We start from the raw sequence: 14,268 nt of genomic DNA on the forward strand, positions 1-14,268 counted from the left end.
TTAAGGTAAATAAAATTATTATAAATGATTGATCTAATTGTAAGGGGATTTGAGATAATATACATGATATCTAAGCTTCAAATCTTAGTGGACATTTGAAAGGAAAAAAAAAAACTATGAACTTGGGCAGAATGAAAAACTATAAAATTTATTAAGTGAATAAGTAGATTAGATATTTTTCAGTGAATAAGTAGAAGTAAATGGGTTTAATTAGTAAGATTAGATAATTTGAATTATGATTCCTCAAAAAGTTATTGTGTCTCCGGCATTGGTACGTTGGTTTGTTTTCATTTGTAGTTTCAGCATGATGAAGCTGTCCCTGAAGTTCCAGGCTGAGAATGCAGCCAAAGGTACCCATCACCATACTCAACAACCCCTTTCTCTCAGGCGTCACAGCCACCGACTACCCCAACCCACCCTTCCTTCTTCCTCCACCTCAAACCCCAATTCGGTCATTTCTCTCTCCACAAAACACCCGGAATTCTCACCCATGGATCTTCCACCACGGGTTGGCACAATTTGAAACTGAAATTGATTTGCAGCTGTTGAAGGGAATGTGTTTTTGGATGGGAAGAGATTTGGAGATTGTGGAAAAGGAAAATAGGGAGATGAAGCGTTTGTTGGATGAGATGAAATTAGGAAGGAATAATCGCCTTGAGGAGAGCAAAGGTGGTGGAAGGAAGCTGAGTGAAAGCAATGGGGAGGTTCAGCGTTGGAGAAGTTACAAGAGTGAAAGACAAGAGTGCAACAACCAAACAAACCGCAAAGTGTAGCCACTAACGATGTGGAATCTGAGTTGGAGAAAGCCATTAAGGCTGCCACCTCTACTTCTTAGCAAAGTCAGCTACAAAGGATGGAGGAAGAATCTTGGTGTTTTTGTAGCTATACTCTGTAATCTGATCATTATACTTGCATTTTGACGGATATATAATATAATAATCTATCACCAGGTGATATATATATATATATATGCCTTACTCTAGACCTGCACTGCATAATGAATAGCGTGGTTGGATTCGTGGTGATGGATCCAAAATCACATGGCACCATGAAAAATTGGAAGCAATTCTGTGTTGATTTGCCTTCAAGAATTCAACATGGAAAATCTGAATTGATTTTGGTAAAAGTGAAGTCAAACCAAACTTGCTATAAGTGTTACTATAATATAAATAGTGTTTGTAATTATGCTAAGTGCTTATTCTGTTTTCTTTGAATAAATTGCAACCCAGAGGTTGTTGTCAGTGGTTGTAAGGTGCCTTATTTCAAGAGGTGATCTGCAGTTAAATGTTCTTTTCGTTGCAAACCTGTTGGGTGAAAGTGAAATTATTTGGGGTATTCATGAAGATAGTTCTGTTGGTAGCATTTTTTCAATAATGAATTATTAATTTCATCTTTGTTGTCTGTTATACTTTAGACACAGCTTTTCCTTGTCAGTTCTTCCAAGAAATTTTGATTTCTAGCTCATTATTTTTTCATCAACATGTTGTTATGTTTAATATCAGATGTTGTGGATGATGATAGTTTGATCAATTTTGGCATATTAGTTGGCTACTAGTTGTTGCTAGAACAAATGATTCTTGAATGCTAAGGTCTGACAATGGATCTTACTCCAAATTTTAAGGTGATAAACAATGAGAAAACTAATTATAGGATTGGTTGGTAAGTATCATCATTCAATGATTTTCTAATAATTTGGATCGTTTGGTACCTGACATAAGATGGCCCAGATCTAATAGTGACAAATGAGCCAAGACAGTCTTACAGTAGTCACTAGCCATTAGCCGTTGCTTCACAGATAATTATCGAATCTAAATTCTGACAGACGGAACTTACTTCAACTTTTAAGTATACATTTTTTTTTGTTAAAATACAATTTGCATCCCCTTATTTTTTTTCAAATTCATTTAATAAAATTTAAAGAATTATTTGATTCTTATTATATATCAATCATTTTAGTCTTTATTTTGTTATTTCAAGAATTATAATGTCTATTGCTTAGTAATATCACAAATTAGTGACTATTGTTTAATATTTTTTCAAAGATTACATATATATTCTGCATGAGATGTAATTCTATTGAAGTTAAGTAGGATTATTATAAGCAGTCCCTCAATTGATCTACAAACTTGGTGCTATTGCTTAATAATTTTAAATGGTAAAGTGATATTTTCATAATTCTAAATATTAAAATAAATAAATATTTATAATCTATAGAATTAATTCAAACACAAACGAGAGTTTAGTAGGAGGGGGGATCTCCTTCATTAAAAGGCTCTTAAAATTTAGGAAAAAGTAAAACCACGGTAAATAAAAAATAAACCAAACACATTGTATACTAAAAATATAAAATTTATTTTTATACCAAAAAAGTTACAAAAATTCATCTAATAATTACTTTTATCAATATTTTTAAATACTTGTTAATACAGAATGATAATAATCAAAATAGTTGAAATGAATGCAACCATAATTTATTTTACAACATTTAATATTATATATAATCCTCTGGATATTAATCAAAGGTATTAATTAAAAAAAATCCTTTTAGTAGATGAATTGAAAGAATAGATTGAACCTTTCAAGAAAAGGAAGAGTAATTGAGCATTTGGGCCTGAGTATCCAACAACATACCCCAACCAAAATTCCAAGTTCCAACTATGAAACCCTAATCTGTATCTATAAAATGTCACAAGCGGCAAGTCCTATTTTTGTGTCTTTTTTTCTTCTCCACCATAAGCATGATTCTGAGAAAAAGAGTTGAGTTTGTTCCGTGACAAAGATGTAACTGTGCCGGAGTCGAGTCTCCAATGAGCTCGTCACCTTGGATACCTGATGCCCTTATTAAGTTATTATCTATATTTCCTTGTTGCATTAACATAATTTGCGTTTTGATGAAAAGGTATGCAATAAGGGAATTGTCTAGAATGACATTATGATTACAACTATTTAATGGAACTTCATTCTTTCTAGCAACCATGTGAGGACCCTGATATTTATGCCAATTCAGTATAGTTGCCAAAATATATAAACATTTGCTTCTTCCATTTGTTAGGAGATCAATTTCATATATAATCTATATTCTCAATTGCAAGTAGTAAGATTAGGTCTCAATCAGTTAATTATTACAAACCATATGCACTACATAACAACTAAGCGTTGACAAACCTACAATTCCTCCTAATTTCCCCCTCATTTCCTGTAAGAACATTGATGTTTCCCATCTTAATCATAGATTTAGCAAATGAAGCAAAGAAAAGTTTTTCATTAGAGGCATAAGCCCACACCTGCTCTGTAATCTTTCCATCTAAGTCATGGCTGATAAGAACATTGTCAGAACCTAACAAGCCTTTCCCTTCAAGAATGTTTATGAAGTAGTGATTGTCAAATCTTTTTGGGGTTTGAAAATCCAAGGGTGCAAATTTATTGTCCCTTCCCTCAACAGGGCATATGGACCGCAGGATTCTCCTGAAACTTGTGTATCGTTTGTAGTGATCATAGCCATAGTGATATTCCTCTTTTGCATCATATATCCTCTGCCTGAAGCTTAGACATCTTGCTCTTCCTATAGTATGGCTACCTGTATTTTGTCAAGCAGGAACTCTACGTGCTTAATCTCTTCTTCCTTTGTGAGAGCCCCAAAATATTAACATTTGATTGAACTTTGAACAAATTATAAGGACAAAATTAGAGTTTTTATAGGTATTGTTTGTGTTATTCATCAATTAGAGTTGGGATTTTGGTTGTGTTATTTTTCAATTAAAAATTAGTTTCATTTCAATAATTCATAAAGGTGGGTCACTACTTTTTTTTTTATGAAGACGTGGGACACTAATTTTGATTAGAAAATAGTACTAACAGCAATTTAGAAAGTTGTATATAAATCTTGTCAAAATAATAAATATACCAGATAGAGTTACCAAGTCTTCTATGTCGAGGCCTTGTTGCTTAAAATTATCTATGAGAACCTCCAAAGATGAATTTGGAGCCGGAATTAATATGTTAGCTCCACTGAAACTTGACTCGAGAGCATCCTTCCTTCCAAGCAAGACTTCCCATCTTGGTCCTCCTCTCTTCAAAAACAAATGATAGAAATTGTTGTAAAGCAAAATAAAAATATAACTACATTCATTTGACCCCTGTGACAAAGCAGTGTTTACCAATTCAACAGCATCACGTGCAGCCATGGCAAGGATGTCAGCACATGAAACAGTAATAGGACATTCTTCTTCAAGCAAATACTTTATCTTGTCTATGACCTCAAATCCACGTAAAGAGTTCAGATTTGGTCCAGCCAACTTTTCACTTGTCATGCCCTCCACGTTGTCCAAAAGCACGGATGCATCGCATCCCTTATGTTCAATTCAATAACCACAAAAGAATCATGAATAAGTTTAAACAAACAGAGAAACATGGGCCGTGAAAAATGAAAAACTCAAAGCAGAGGAAGAAACAGAAAAAGGAAATGGTTACCATGACAAAACAATCGTGGAAGTGTAAGCGAAGTAGAGAGGCTGCCAAACGAGGATTTTTTAAAACTGCCACTTCCACGTTATGTCTAACGATGTCTTCGGCTAAGGGACACTTCTCCTTGTAGTAGTTATGAACAAGAAGTTCAACACCACTCAGAGTTGTAGCATTGAACAAAATAGAAATAAAGATGAATAAGAGTCTCATGCGCTCCATCGAAGGAAATGATGAAAAATGGGAGAGGGGATGCTGCAGCTTTATTATGCTCTATGTGCGTAAACTGAAAGCTCTGATAAAGATGTTTTCTTGTACCGTTCGTTAGTGTTTCTTTCTACATTTTCAAACCAACCTTGGGGTGTACAATTTTCCCAGGTGCTTTCCTTCCATCAAGAGTTGATGCAACCAACTTGACTTTTTGTTTTTTATTATTATTAGTTCTGTTTTGGAAATAAATTCTTTCTTTTGGTAATGACTTTTGTGAGAAAAAAATCAAATGAAGAAATGACCCTATTCAAGGAGGGAAGCTTGTATCGGTTCATTTCATAACAGAACATTTAGAAGTATACTGACTATGTGAATGAATTCTTAAGTTTCTGGTGTACAATTTTCCATAAAACTATTCAAATTATTTATATTATAATATTATTGAGTGTTGGGAGAGATAGTGATATTTGTATGTTTTAGTTTCCTTAGCGTCAATACTCATGGTCATTACAAGAAGTCAACAACTCCAAATCTTTTGTGCATCAAAACAAAGGCTACATATTTGTAATTTGATGCTATGGAACTTACATGGATTAGTTTGGAATTGATTCTCACCCAATTTATATGTTGTGTGATATTGATCACTCTAATCCAAATGAAATTTTTTTAATGGCATACAGCCCTTAATTATTTTATATGTAACGCAGTATGCAGGCCATAAGAGGTTTTTAAGGGACAAATTTTGTGATTGGGGAACAAAGAATGGCAACAAGAACTTGATGTGCATAGCATGTGTCAAGCAAAGTGGTAATATGTAATTTGCAACAATCGGGCTGAAACCAGCCAAGGTCATTAATACATGAAAATCAATGCTCAAATCAATATTAGTTTACATAGAACCTGTGCACTGTTACAGAAAAACCACCCACCCCAATTGTTTATTGTCCAAAAATATAAAATAAATGGGACACACGCGACTGATGAGGCCAAAATCGAATAATGATTGTTTACTAGGTATCAAAAGAAAAAAATAAAAATAAACCATCCTTTTGTATGACTATATACAGTTTACTGTTATAACTATCTCAATGGCTTCCTATGCCAAAATAGATTGGCAAAATGCTTGATATCTCAGTTAATCACCTCACGATGGATTCTTCGCTCTTAGCTAACTTGAGAAGAGTGCTCCTTGAATTTGATATCTTGAGGCTCAGTTTAGAAGAGAGTACACCAGTTCAGTTGTCTCTCATTCGCAATATGACTTCAATGACAGCCAAGATTTTAACACCTTGTTAGAGAATAAATCCATGTTAACACATGCATGCAAGCTAAATCATGATATAAACACAAACTTCAACACCCTGTTAGCAAGCGTTAAGACTGTACTTTTAGCTAATGCTAGAAAGCAAACTCATTTGTTATTTTTTCCATTTAACTGTATAAAAGAGAATGATCATTTTTACTTACAGCTTATAGCCTCAGTTTATACACGAAATTCTCAAAAAGTGAGTCAAATAAATTAAGTGGTCGTTACTTGTGAAAAAAAATGTCAAACTATTGTTTTGAAATGAATTGAATTACGGTCTGGCAAATCATATATTTGAAATGCATCATGATGGTTAGACTTTTTCTATATATCTATCCAAAAGCATATCCTACACAGCGTGTCATGAATTGGATTATTGTAAAGAGAAGATGGAAAACTATATTTACCAGTGTTTAATATGATAGTACCACGATGAATGTCTAACATGATTATATTTCTCCATCTTCATCAAGGAAGATCTCTGGGTGTACTGCTGCCCTAGTGAAATTTAGAGCTCTCTTTAGCTTGCGATGGTCGAATACTTCAACTTCAACCAAGAAGGCTGAACTAACTGGTCTATGATCCGAGAGCTTAATTTCTGCACGTCCATATTGTAGTTGTTTTATTCCTTTGCCTAGCCACAATATACGATCACACCTGCATAATCTTTCTCAGATTAAACTACTGCATTTTACATTGCCTATTCAATAGTGTTTTTCGTTTTTGGCAGGTGAAAAGTTTAGATTAGGGAAAGATAGTTATTATAATATATGATGTACCAATTTTAATATTCATAGGTTTGTAACCCTATCTTGCACTTACCAGGCTGGAGATCTTCTTTTTTCCCCTTCTTTTGGCCTCTCACCAACATATCTATCAGAGTTAATTTCATACTTGTAAGTGGGTGGGAAGTTTATCAACCCCTCTTTCCATCCATCAAATACATGCCCCATACGCAATTCTTTGCTTAGCTACAGACAAATTAGGTTAACCAATTAGAAGTTATATAGGATAGATTGTATTAATTATAAAGAACATAATATAAAAATGTACAGTTGCCTATCTTGCTCATAATAACATTGTAAAGAGCAGAAAAATGAAAACAGCTAACAGTGATTAGTTAATAAAAATAATGGTCATTTACCCTTCACGTGCTTAGTTAATAAAAATAAAATATCAACAATTACTAACATATTTTTATAAAGCCAGTCAAGCCCAAATAATAAGAGATGGTTTGTGTAGGGGGTTATCAGTAGCTAACATCATGGGCCAAAAAAAAGTAGCTAAAGTAGAATCCTTTATAATACAGATCATTGTAGAGAAACAGAATAGCTATATGTAAAAACTGAAAACTAAGCATATTTTGCAGGCACAAGTCTCACCTGATCATAATTCTTCAACTCATCCCACTTCTTTAGAGCAACCAATTTTCTAACCTCAGCATCCAACATATTGATACGATAATTCAAATCCCCGAACCAGAAAATCTGGCTGTTAGCAGGAAATAACACTCAATGAACACATAATCTTCAATTCCAACTTGGATAAAATTCCAAAGGAAAACTTTCATCATCATATAGTAAAGCTTACTCATGAGATGGGATTGTTTGTGGTTGATCTGCATCGAAGACAGATGATGAGAAGCAAGTGCGTCTTAGAATTTCATGAACATCAGAGTTTCGCCTATGTTCAGCCCCTTCCTTCTGACCAGAAGTCAAATGGGAACAAACAAAGCACATACGTGACTGAAAGAGAGACATACTAATGGAAACTGACCCCTGCATCAGTGAGAATGTGTCATCACATCCATTCATGTCAAAATACACAATAGACTTTGCTAATACATTTGCCAAATACTATACTAACTAGTACTTAATTCTGTAGTGTTTATGAAGCCTAGTTAAGTAACACTTGACGTGAAATTCCTCATGGCCAGGAATGCTTTGAAATATGTCTGCCATAATGATGTCACATTCAGAGTCAAACATGTCTTACCTTGTTTCCCATGTAGCCCATAAGTCCAACTCCAACCGGGGAAACTTTCAAATTGTTAATGTGCCTTCTCAACCTCCTCTGAACCCAAACAGATACATATATCCCTACCATTTGCTTGCTCACAATCCGGACATACCTTGGACTTGGACAAGATTCTGTGGTACCAAATTCATCATCATCTTCGTTATTTGGTACAATAAAAGTATCACCATCCTCAGCTGATAGCACATCAGAGACATCTTCTAAGGAATCAACTATTCAGGTATCCCTGTGTGTGCCATAACAAGCCAAATTTCCAGAACTGTGGTGTTGACGTTTCAATCCACACCATATACAAACACTCTCAGCTCTGCTAAATCATTCTGGCTGAGCTGCTTAGTACTCTCGCAACTTTGAATTGGAATCAACAATTTGGGGGACTGCATCTAATGAATGTTCAGGCCAGTCAATATCAATTCCATATATTCTCCTCAACTGTAGGTTATTCTCTATATCAATTATGCTTTTCACTTCCTGCTGTTCCATCTCATTATTATCAACTGTTGCTACATACTCCTCAATCATCATATCTATTGGAATTGGATTATCAGCATCTATAGTATCTGCAAGAAGATCAGCAGCAGAAGAAGTTCTTAACACTGGAGAAGGGGGGGCACTGTAGCTTTTATGTTTACTGTCAGGCTCAGAAGATTTGTTTAGAGATCTTCGAATGATTGCCTCCCATTTTGGGATAGGTGTATTATCTTCTGCTCCTAACACATTTCCAGCATTCAATGGAACTACCTCCTGGAAACTGTGAATGACCACAAAGATTTTAGTTATCAGAAGACCATGCAATAGATGATATATATAACACCAGCAATGACAACGACAATCACTAGAGGTGGGCACCAAAGGTACTACTAATAAATAGATAGACATATTGCATGCATGTACAATACATAAAACAACCACTGGAATAGTATTCTGGAAAACGAATGTAAGGATGATTTATTAGATAGTCCTGAACCACCACATATCTATGTACCGGACAATCTATCTGTGATACATATTCAAGGTTTTCAATTTACAAGAAAGAACTAATAACACCATTGTGTATTATATGAAGATTATTCAGGACCATGATGGTCATAAATCAGAAATAAAAATAGGGCACACAAATGTCATCCAAGTACAAACAAGCAAAGGTACACGCAAAGGTAACTTTGAATTTGGTAAAGAAAACATAAAGATTGAGTAGAATGGTGAAGCATGGGCAACTTCAAAAACTACTCACCCAATAATGTAAATATCAGCTGGGTCTTCGGTACAAAGCCAGTCATCAATCTCAAGATCCTCACATGGATGTCTTCCAGCAACATTCCATGTGCCAATTGTTACCCTGAAGAATAACCAAATTTAAGATTCATTTCATTGATATCATTAAATTTAATAACTCAAATGCGATGCTGCATAACAAGGTTACCACCAGACCTCATTTCCTTCGTGTTTATGTACTGAGCACGCAGAGTTTCTGATTTTCCTCTTCTGTGTCTTGTCTTGCGGCCCTTACAAGGAGATGCATCTGAATTACAAATATCAAACCACGGATGATGGTGTCAGGTGATAAAAGCAATCACTTGAATTCATAAAATTAACCAAGATGGTTGACTTAAAAGTCTCTTTGTCTTCATAATATAACACATGGAAATATGCTTCAGAGTTCAAACAACCTTTCGTTTCTGACTTTCTGCCAAAGGAACTTTTTCAGCTCATAGTTGCATCCAAAACATGAAAGCATAAAAAAAGTTATGTGTAGCACTAGCGTGGCCAAGTTTGACTCCAGTTAAAAACTAAGTTATGCAAGCCATGCCAAGATGTTACTAGTTTTCAGATTCTTCTTTTCATAACAATCAACTATTATAAATTTCTAACCAGCAAGCCATGGCAGAAGAGGTCTATGAGAGCAAAGAAAAGGTCAAACAATTTTAAAACCACAGTTAATTGAATCTTTTTCCTTTTTCCTTTTGTCTTCGATAAAGAACTAGAATGCTGAAAATGAATGGAGAATTGCCTGATGTTACACTTGGGAATATGGATTGAACCCCTTCTGTTCTAAGTGGATGTGGATTATCTTCACGCACACACATTCTTGAGCCTCTAATTGAACAAGCTGGATGAAAATTGAAAGAAACCAACAAGGTAAAAAAAATTGAAAACAATCCAGCTAAAACAGGAAAAAGAATATGGTAAAATAAAACTGATAGCAAAATACCATCATCTTCACTTTCAGTTTCAGTGTCCACTTCATCTTCACTAAAATCATTCACCTTAGGCTTGATGTTTAACCATTTTTTCATCACAATGGAAGGCCAGAAAGCCTGCATAATAAAATGAAATGAGGAAGTGTGCAAGTACTACCAGTCAAAATCAAAAGTAAGTTTCAAGCATGTTAATCTTAAAATCCTTACCTCTGAGCGTTTTCCTCTCCTTGCCTTCATTGTTTGATGGGTCCAAATACTACAACAGAATCCAAAAACACACTTACGTATTTTGCTGGACTATGGAGCACAAGTTCTTAAATATGGAATCAGTCACTGACATTTATTTGGCCCTATTTGGCAGTTAGTATTTAAATATGAGGCTATTGTAACAATACCAAAAATTGGAATTAATTGAATGTCGATGAGGAGGAAGATCCCTATTAGAACCAACCAGAAAAGGACAGAAAATGTCTGAACATCTCAGCAACACATCCACAACCGCAACTTGCTTTGCTGAAGGAAAATTATACTGCTGGTCCTCACACCACGTCGCAATTTTCTGATAATAATAAAAGTATAAAACACAACAACATCCTTAGTTGAAATTTCTATACAAACCCAAAAGCAAGTCCAATAAAACCATATTTCACTTTCAGCAGAACACTTAGCAATTTATGAAAATATTAATGATGAGGGGGCATAGCATCTTCAAACATAGGACATTAATGTAACATATTAACTAACAGAAAATTATCACATGCAATCAAGCAAGCAAATAATTAATAGCAAAAACTAACACGAATGCATTTTTTAAAATAAAAAAATTGGAATTAATAATACAAATCATTTACCATGCTGCTACAAATGAAGAAGCCAATAAATACTACACATTAGCATAGCAGACACCAAAAGTGATGAAAGAATTGCAATTAAGAAAACAAGGATGGATAAAAGTAAAACATAGAATCATAGCCAAGATGTGGAAGTGACCCCACAACTTAAGAAGGTGTCAGTAACAAGGAACAACCTTATCATTAAACAAAACAGAAATTGACACTTACATTAAATGGATGCTTATTGCTTAGCTCAAATGGACAACTTAGTAAACTAAGATTTCATCATGTCAGGGACAGCTGTAGACCCATTGGTTTGTTGAGTGATCCGCCTTATATAGTTATATTCTCTTTCTCTCTGCTAGCACTGATTTAGAAACTGACAATTTCTGTAATTAATTAATAAAAGAAGAGAAGAAGAGAGAAGACATTTTGACCCACAAAGTGAATGAAATATGAGGATGAGGAAGAGAGAGGCCACAGATGCAGGCCCAGCGCACTAGCACTATGTGTGAAGATAAGAATTATGAGTTTTCAAATGTTAAAAAACCACGCAAATGAAGAAGCAACGCGTTAGGGGAATAGACAAGAGAAGAGAAAATAGTAGTACTTTTCATAATTCATGCCTTTGACTATGATGATTTGCTTAAACAAATGAAAATAATATTAAAAACTTTTTGAGTAATAGAAAAAGTACAATCACGCACAAGTGGAAGTGTGGAATCGAGCAAGAAAAAAAAAAGGAAGAAAACTTGCATTTTTGTTCATGGCCACATGGAAACGTCAACAGTACTAGTACATTAATGATTAACGTGTGAGATTTGAATGGTGAAAGGGACACCATCTAGAAGAGATTAACAAAAAAAAAAAACAAACAAATTTAGAACAATCAAAATAAAACTATTGTAATTTTGGAATATATATATATATATATATATATATATATATATTAAACAGAGAAAACTAGTGTGTGTTTAAATACCCGTTCAACATGGAAAAATTATACCTTCTAATGCAATAACGTAAAAGTAACTAACAATACTCTTACTTTGGATTCAACGGATGTTTGACGTTGATAAACATAAAAATAAACACACTTTTAGTGTTTTGATATTCGATATATGCCATGACAAATATAAAAAAAAAAAACTAAATTGTTCAGACACTGATAGTATAAATTATTTTTTTAGTCATCTATTTATAAATTTTCTTTTATGATAAATATGTTAATTTTTACAAATTTTAGTAATATACTTTTTATTGGTTGGTGTATAAATTTTTTTCAGTACATGAAAATTAAACTTATAAAATATTACAATGTATTTATTATTATAATATTTTATTTTTCTATAACAATATATATAATAAAAAGAGGTTTAAAAGTAAAATTATGACATACAACTAAAATTATTTAAAGGATTTATCCGGCACAAATGTGTGTGTATATAACCCGACACGGCTGCTCTTTTTGAAACGTAAGCTTTCTTTGAGATTGAGTTTATAAGAATATTGGTTAAGGAATTAAAAAAAATATTTATTATATAAATTATTCGAAAATATACAAAAATTATAAATAATATAATTTTTATCCTTCAATATAAATATTAATACTTTAAGTTTTTTCTTCCTTGAAAAGTACTCATTAACATTTTTCTTCCTTGAAATATGACAACTCTAATTAAATCGCGTTACCGGCAAATAATTTAATAATGATATGACTTTGTTGAAGTGAGTGACTAAAACAAGTGGAAATAAATAGCAACTAGTTTACCAGGATATGATAAAGATTAACCACCGTCAAAGCTTTACGCGGTCTTCTCTATTTGGATGACAAATTGACAATTGTTAAGTTACGTCTCTCAAAATGGAACACGATTCTGATCTGAGGAACTAGGCCAAGATGAGTTGTGTCAAGAAAGCAATATGTCAGAGCAAGAATATTTTGAACAGTAGTTTATATCACGGCTTGCACATTTGCAATGTCTATCGACACAAAAAACTCCATGGTATGAGCAAGAACATTCTTGGACTAAATGGACTTGTCGGCAAGCTGTGCCTCTGTCTGGTAGGTATTGCGTTATAATTAATCTATAAGGTTGATTTATGGAGTTAAATTTATTTTAACACGTTTCATTTTTATATTATATTTTTGTATATATCATTAGTGTTTGTTTGATGCATAGCATTAGACATGAAATTAAGGTTTCAAACATAATTGGATCCTTAAAATTGAAATTATATGTTTATATCTTTTAAAAAATTACTCCCTCATATGATTTTATATATTGATTATATTCTATAAGAAAGATTTTGTCTTATTTATAAGTCATTAACTAACTTCTTAATAATGATTTTTTAATTTTGTTATTTATACTGTTATTGACACTTCATTATTAGGGAAGTCTATTTTTGATGTACTGTCCACCCACTCTTCTCACTCCATGTAATTAATGAAGTACCTCTTCAAATACTTTATTTTCTTTATGTCTCTTGTATTATTTTCTCTCTCATGTTACCTATACCTTTTGTTTTCTTTCTCATTTGAAACGAAACATTTTTCTCTCCATGAAGAAAGGCAAGGAACCCATTGTAAGCCATGAGGATTTGTAAGTCATGAAACTGGAATGTTTTTCTCTCTAAGTTCACACTCTCATTGTTCATGGTGTTTATGAAGAGTAAGATACCTCTCTCATGGCGTGAGTTTAAAATCAATTTCAAACTTCACCTTTGATATTTAAAGATACAAAGCCCACACCAAAAAATGAAGGAAATTTTTTAAATAATTAGTTTAATTACCATAATCATTATTAAGAGATTGATAACAGAAAATAGTGATCCTTAACTTGTTAATTCTTGATGGTCATTGGGTAAGATTTCATTATAAGAGATTCAAAGTTGCTATTGATCCATATTCATTGGTGGAGATAGTAGATTGATCATTGATGTGTGTTGTTTGTTGAGACGATGGAAGAGAAATATTGAGATTGAAGGTTGTTATTGGTCCATATCCATTAATGGGAATACTAGAATAATGGATGAATATTAATAATGGTGTGGAAGAGAGAGAATATGAGATGATAATTTAGGTTAAACATTTAATTAGTTATTAATGAAATTAGTTAGATGTGTAATTATGTTAGGGTATAATTGTAAACTTATTTTATTTTCAGACATATTTAATGACTTAACTTCCTTTCCTTGTCTTGATGATTCGGTTGGG

General features: G+C 33.2%; 2 protein-coding genes and 1 pseudogene across 2 annotated transcripts; 1 reads left to right on the forward strand and 2 right to left on the reverse strand.

Moving 5' to 3' along the window:
* Positions 1-291: 291 nt before the first annotated feature.
* LOC121175098 (uncharacterized) lies at positions 292-1,049 on the forward strand. Its single transcript, XM_041016891.1, has one exon. It carries the CDS (start codon positions 339-341, stop codon positions 771-773), a length of 435 nt encoding a protein of 144 aa, XP_040872825.1. The 5' UTR covers positions 292-338; the 3' UTR covers positions 774-1,049.
* A 2,055-nt stretch (positions 1,050-3,104) lies between these two features.
* Positions 3,105-4,846, reverse strand: LOC100778051 (peroxidase 20). Its single transcript, NM_001370583.1, has 4 exons — positions 4,471-4,846; positions 4,158-4,349; positions 3,905-4,070; positions 3,105-3,577 (listed from the first exon to the last, which is right to left on the reverse strand). Exons 1-4 carry the CDS (start codon positions 4,681-4,683, stop codon positions 3,150-3,152), a joined length of 999 nt encoding a protein of 332 aa, NP_001357512.1. The 5' UTR covers positions 4,684-4,846; the 3' UTR covers positions 3,105-3,149.
* Positions 4,847-5,464: 618 nt separating this feature from the next.
* LOC100778585 (type I inositol polyphosphate 5-phosphatase 2-like) lies at positions 5,465-11,312 on the reverse strand (annotated as a pseudogene).
* Between the last annotated feature and the right edge of the window lie 2,956 nt (positions 11,313-14,268).

Source organism: Glycine max, chromosome 1, assembly GCF_000004515.6.
Source record: "Glycine max cultivar Williams 82 chromosome 1, Glycine_max_v4.0, whole genome shotgun sequence".
Classification (NCBI taxonomy): domain Eukaryota; kingdom Viridiplantae; phylum Streptophyta; class Magnoliopsida; order Fabales; family Fabaceae; genus Glycine; species Glycine max.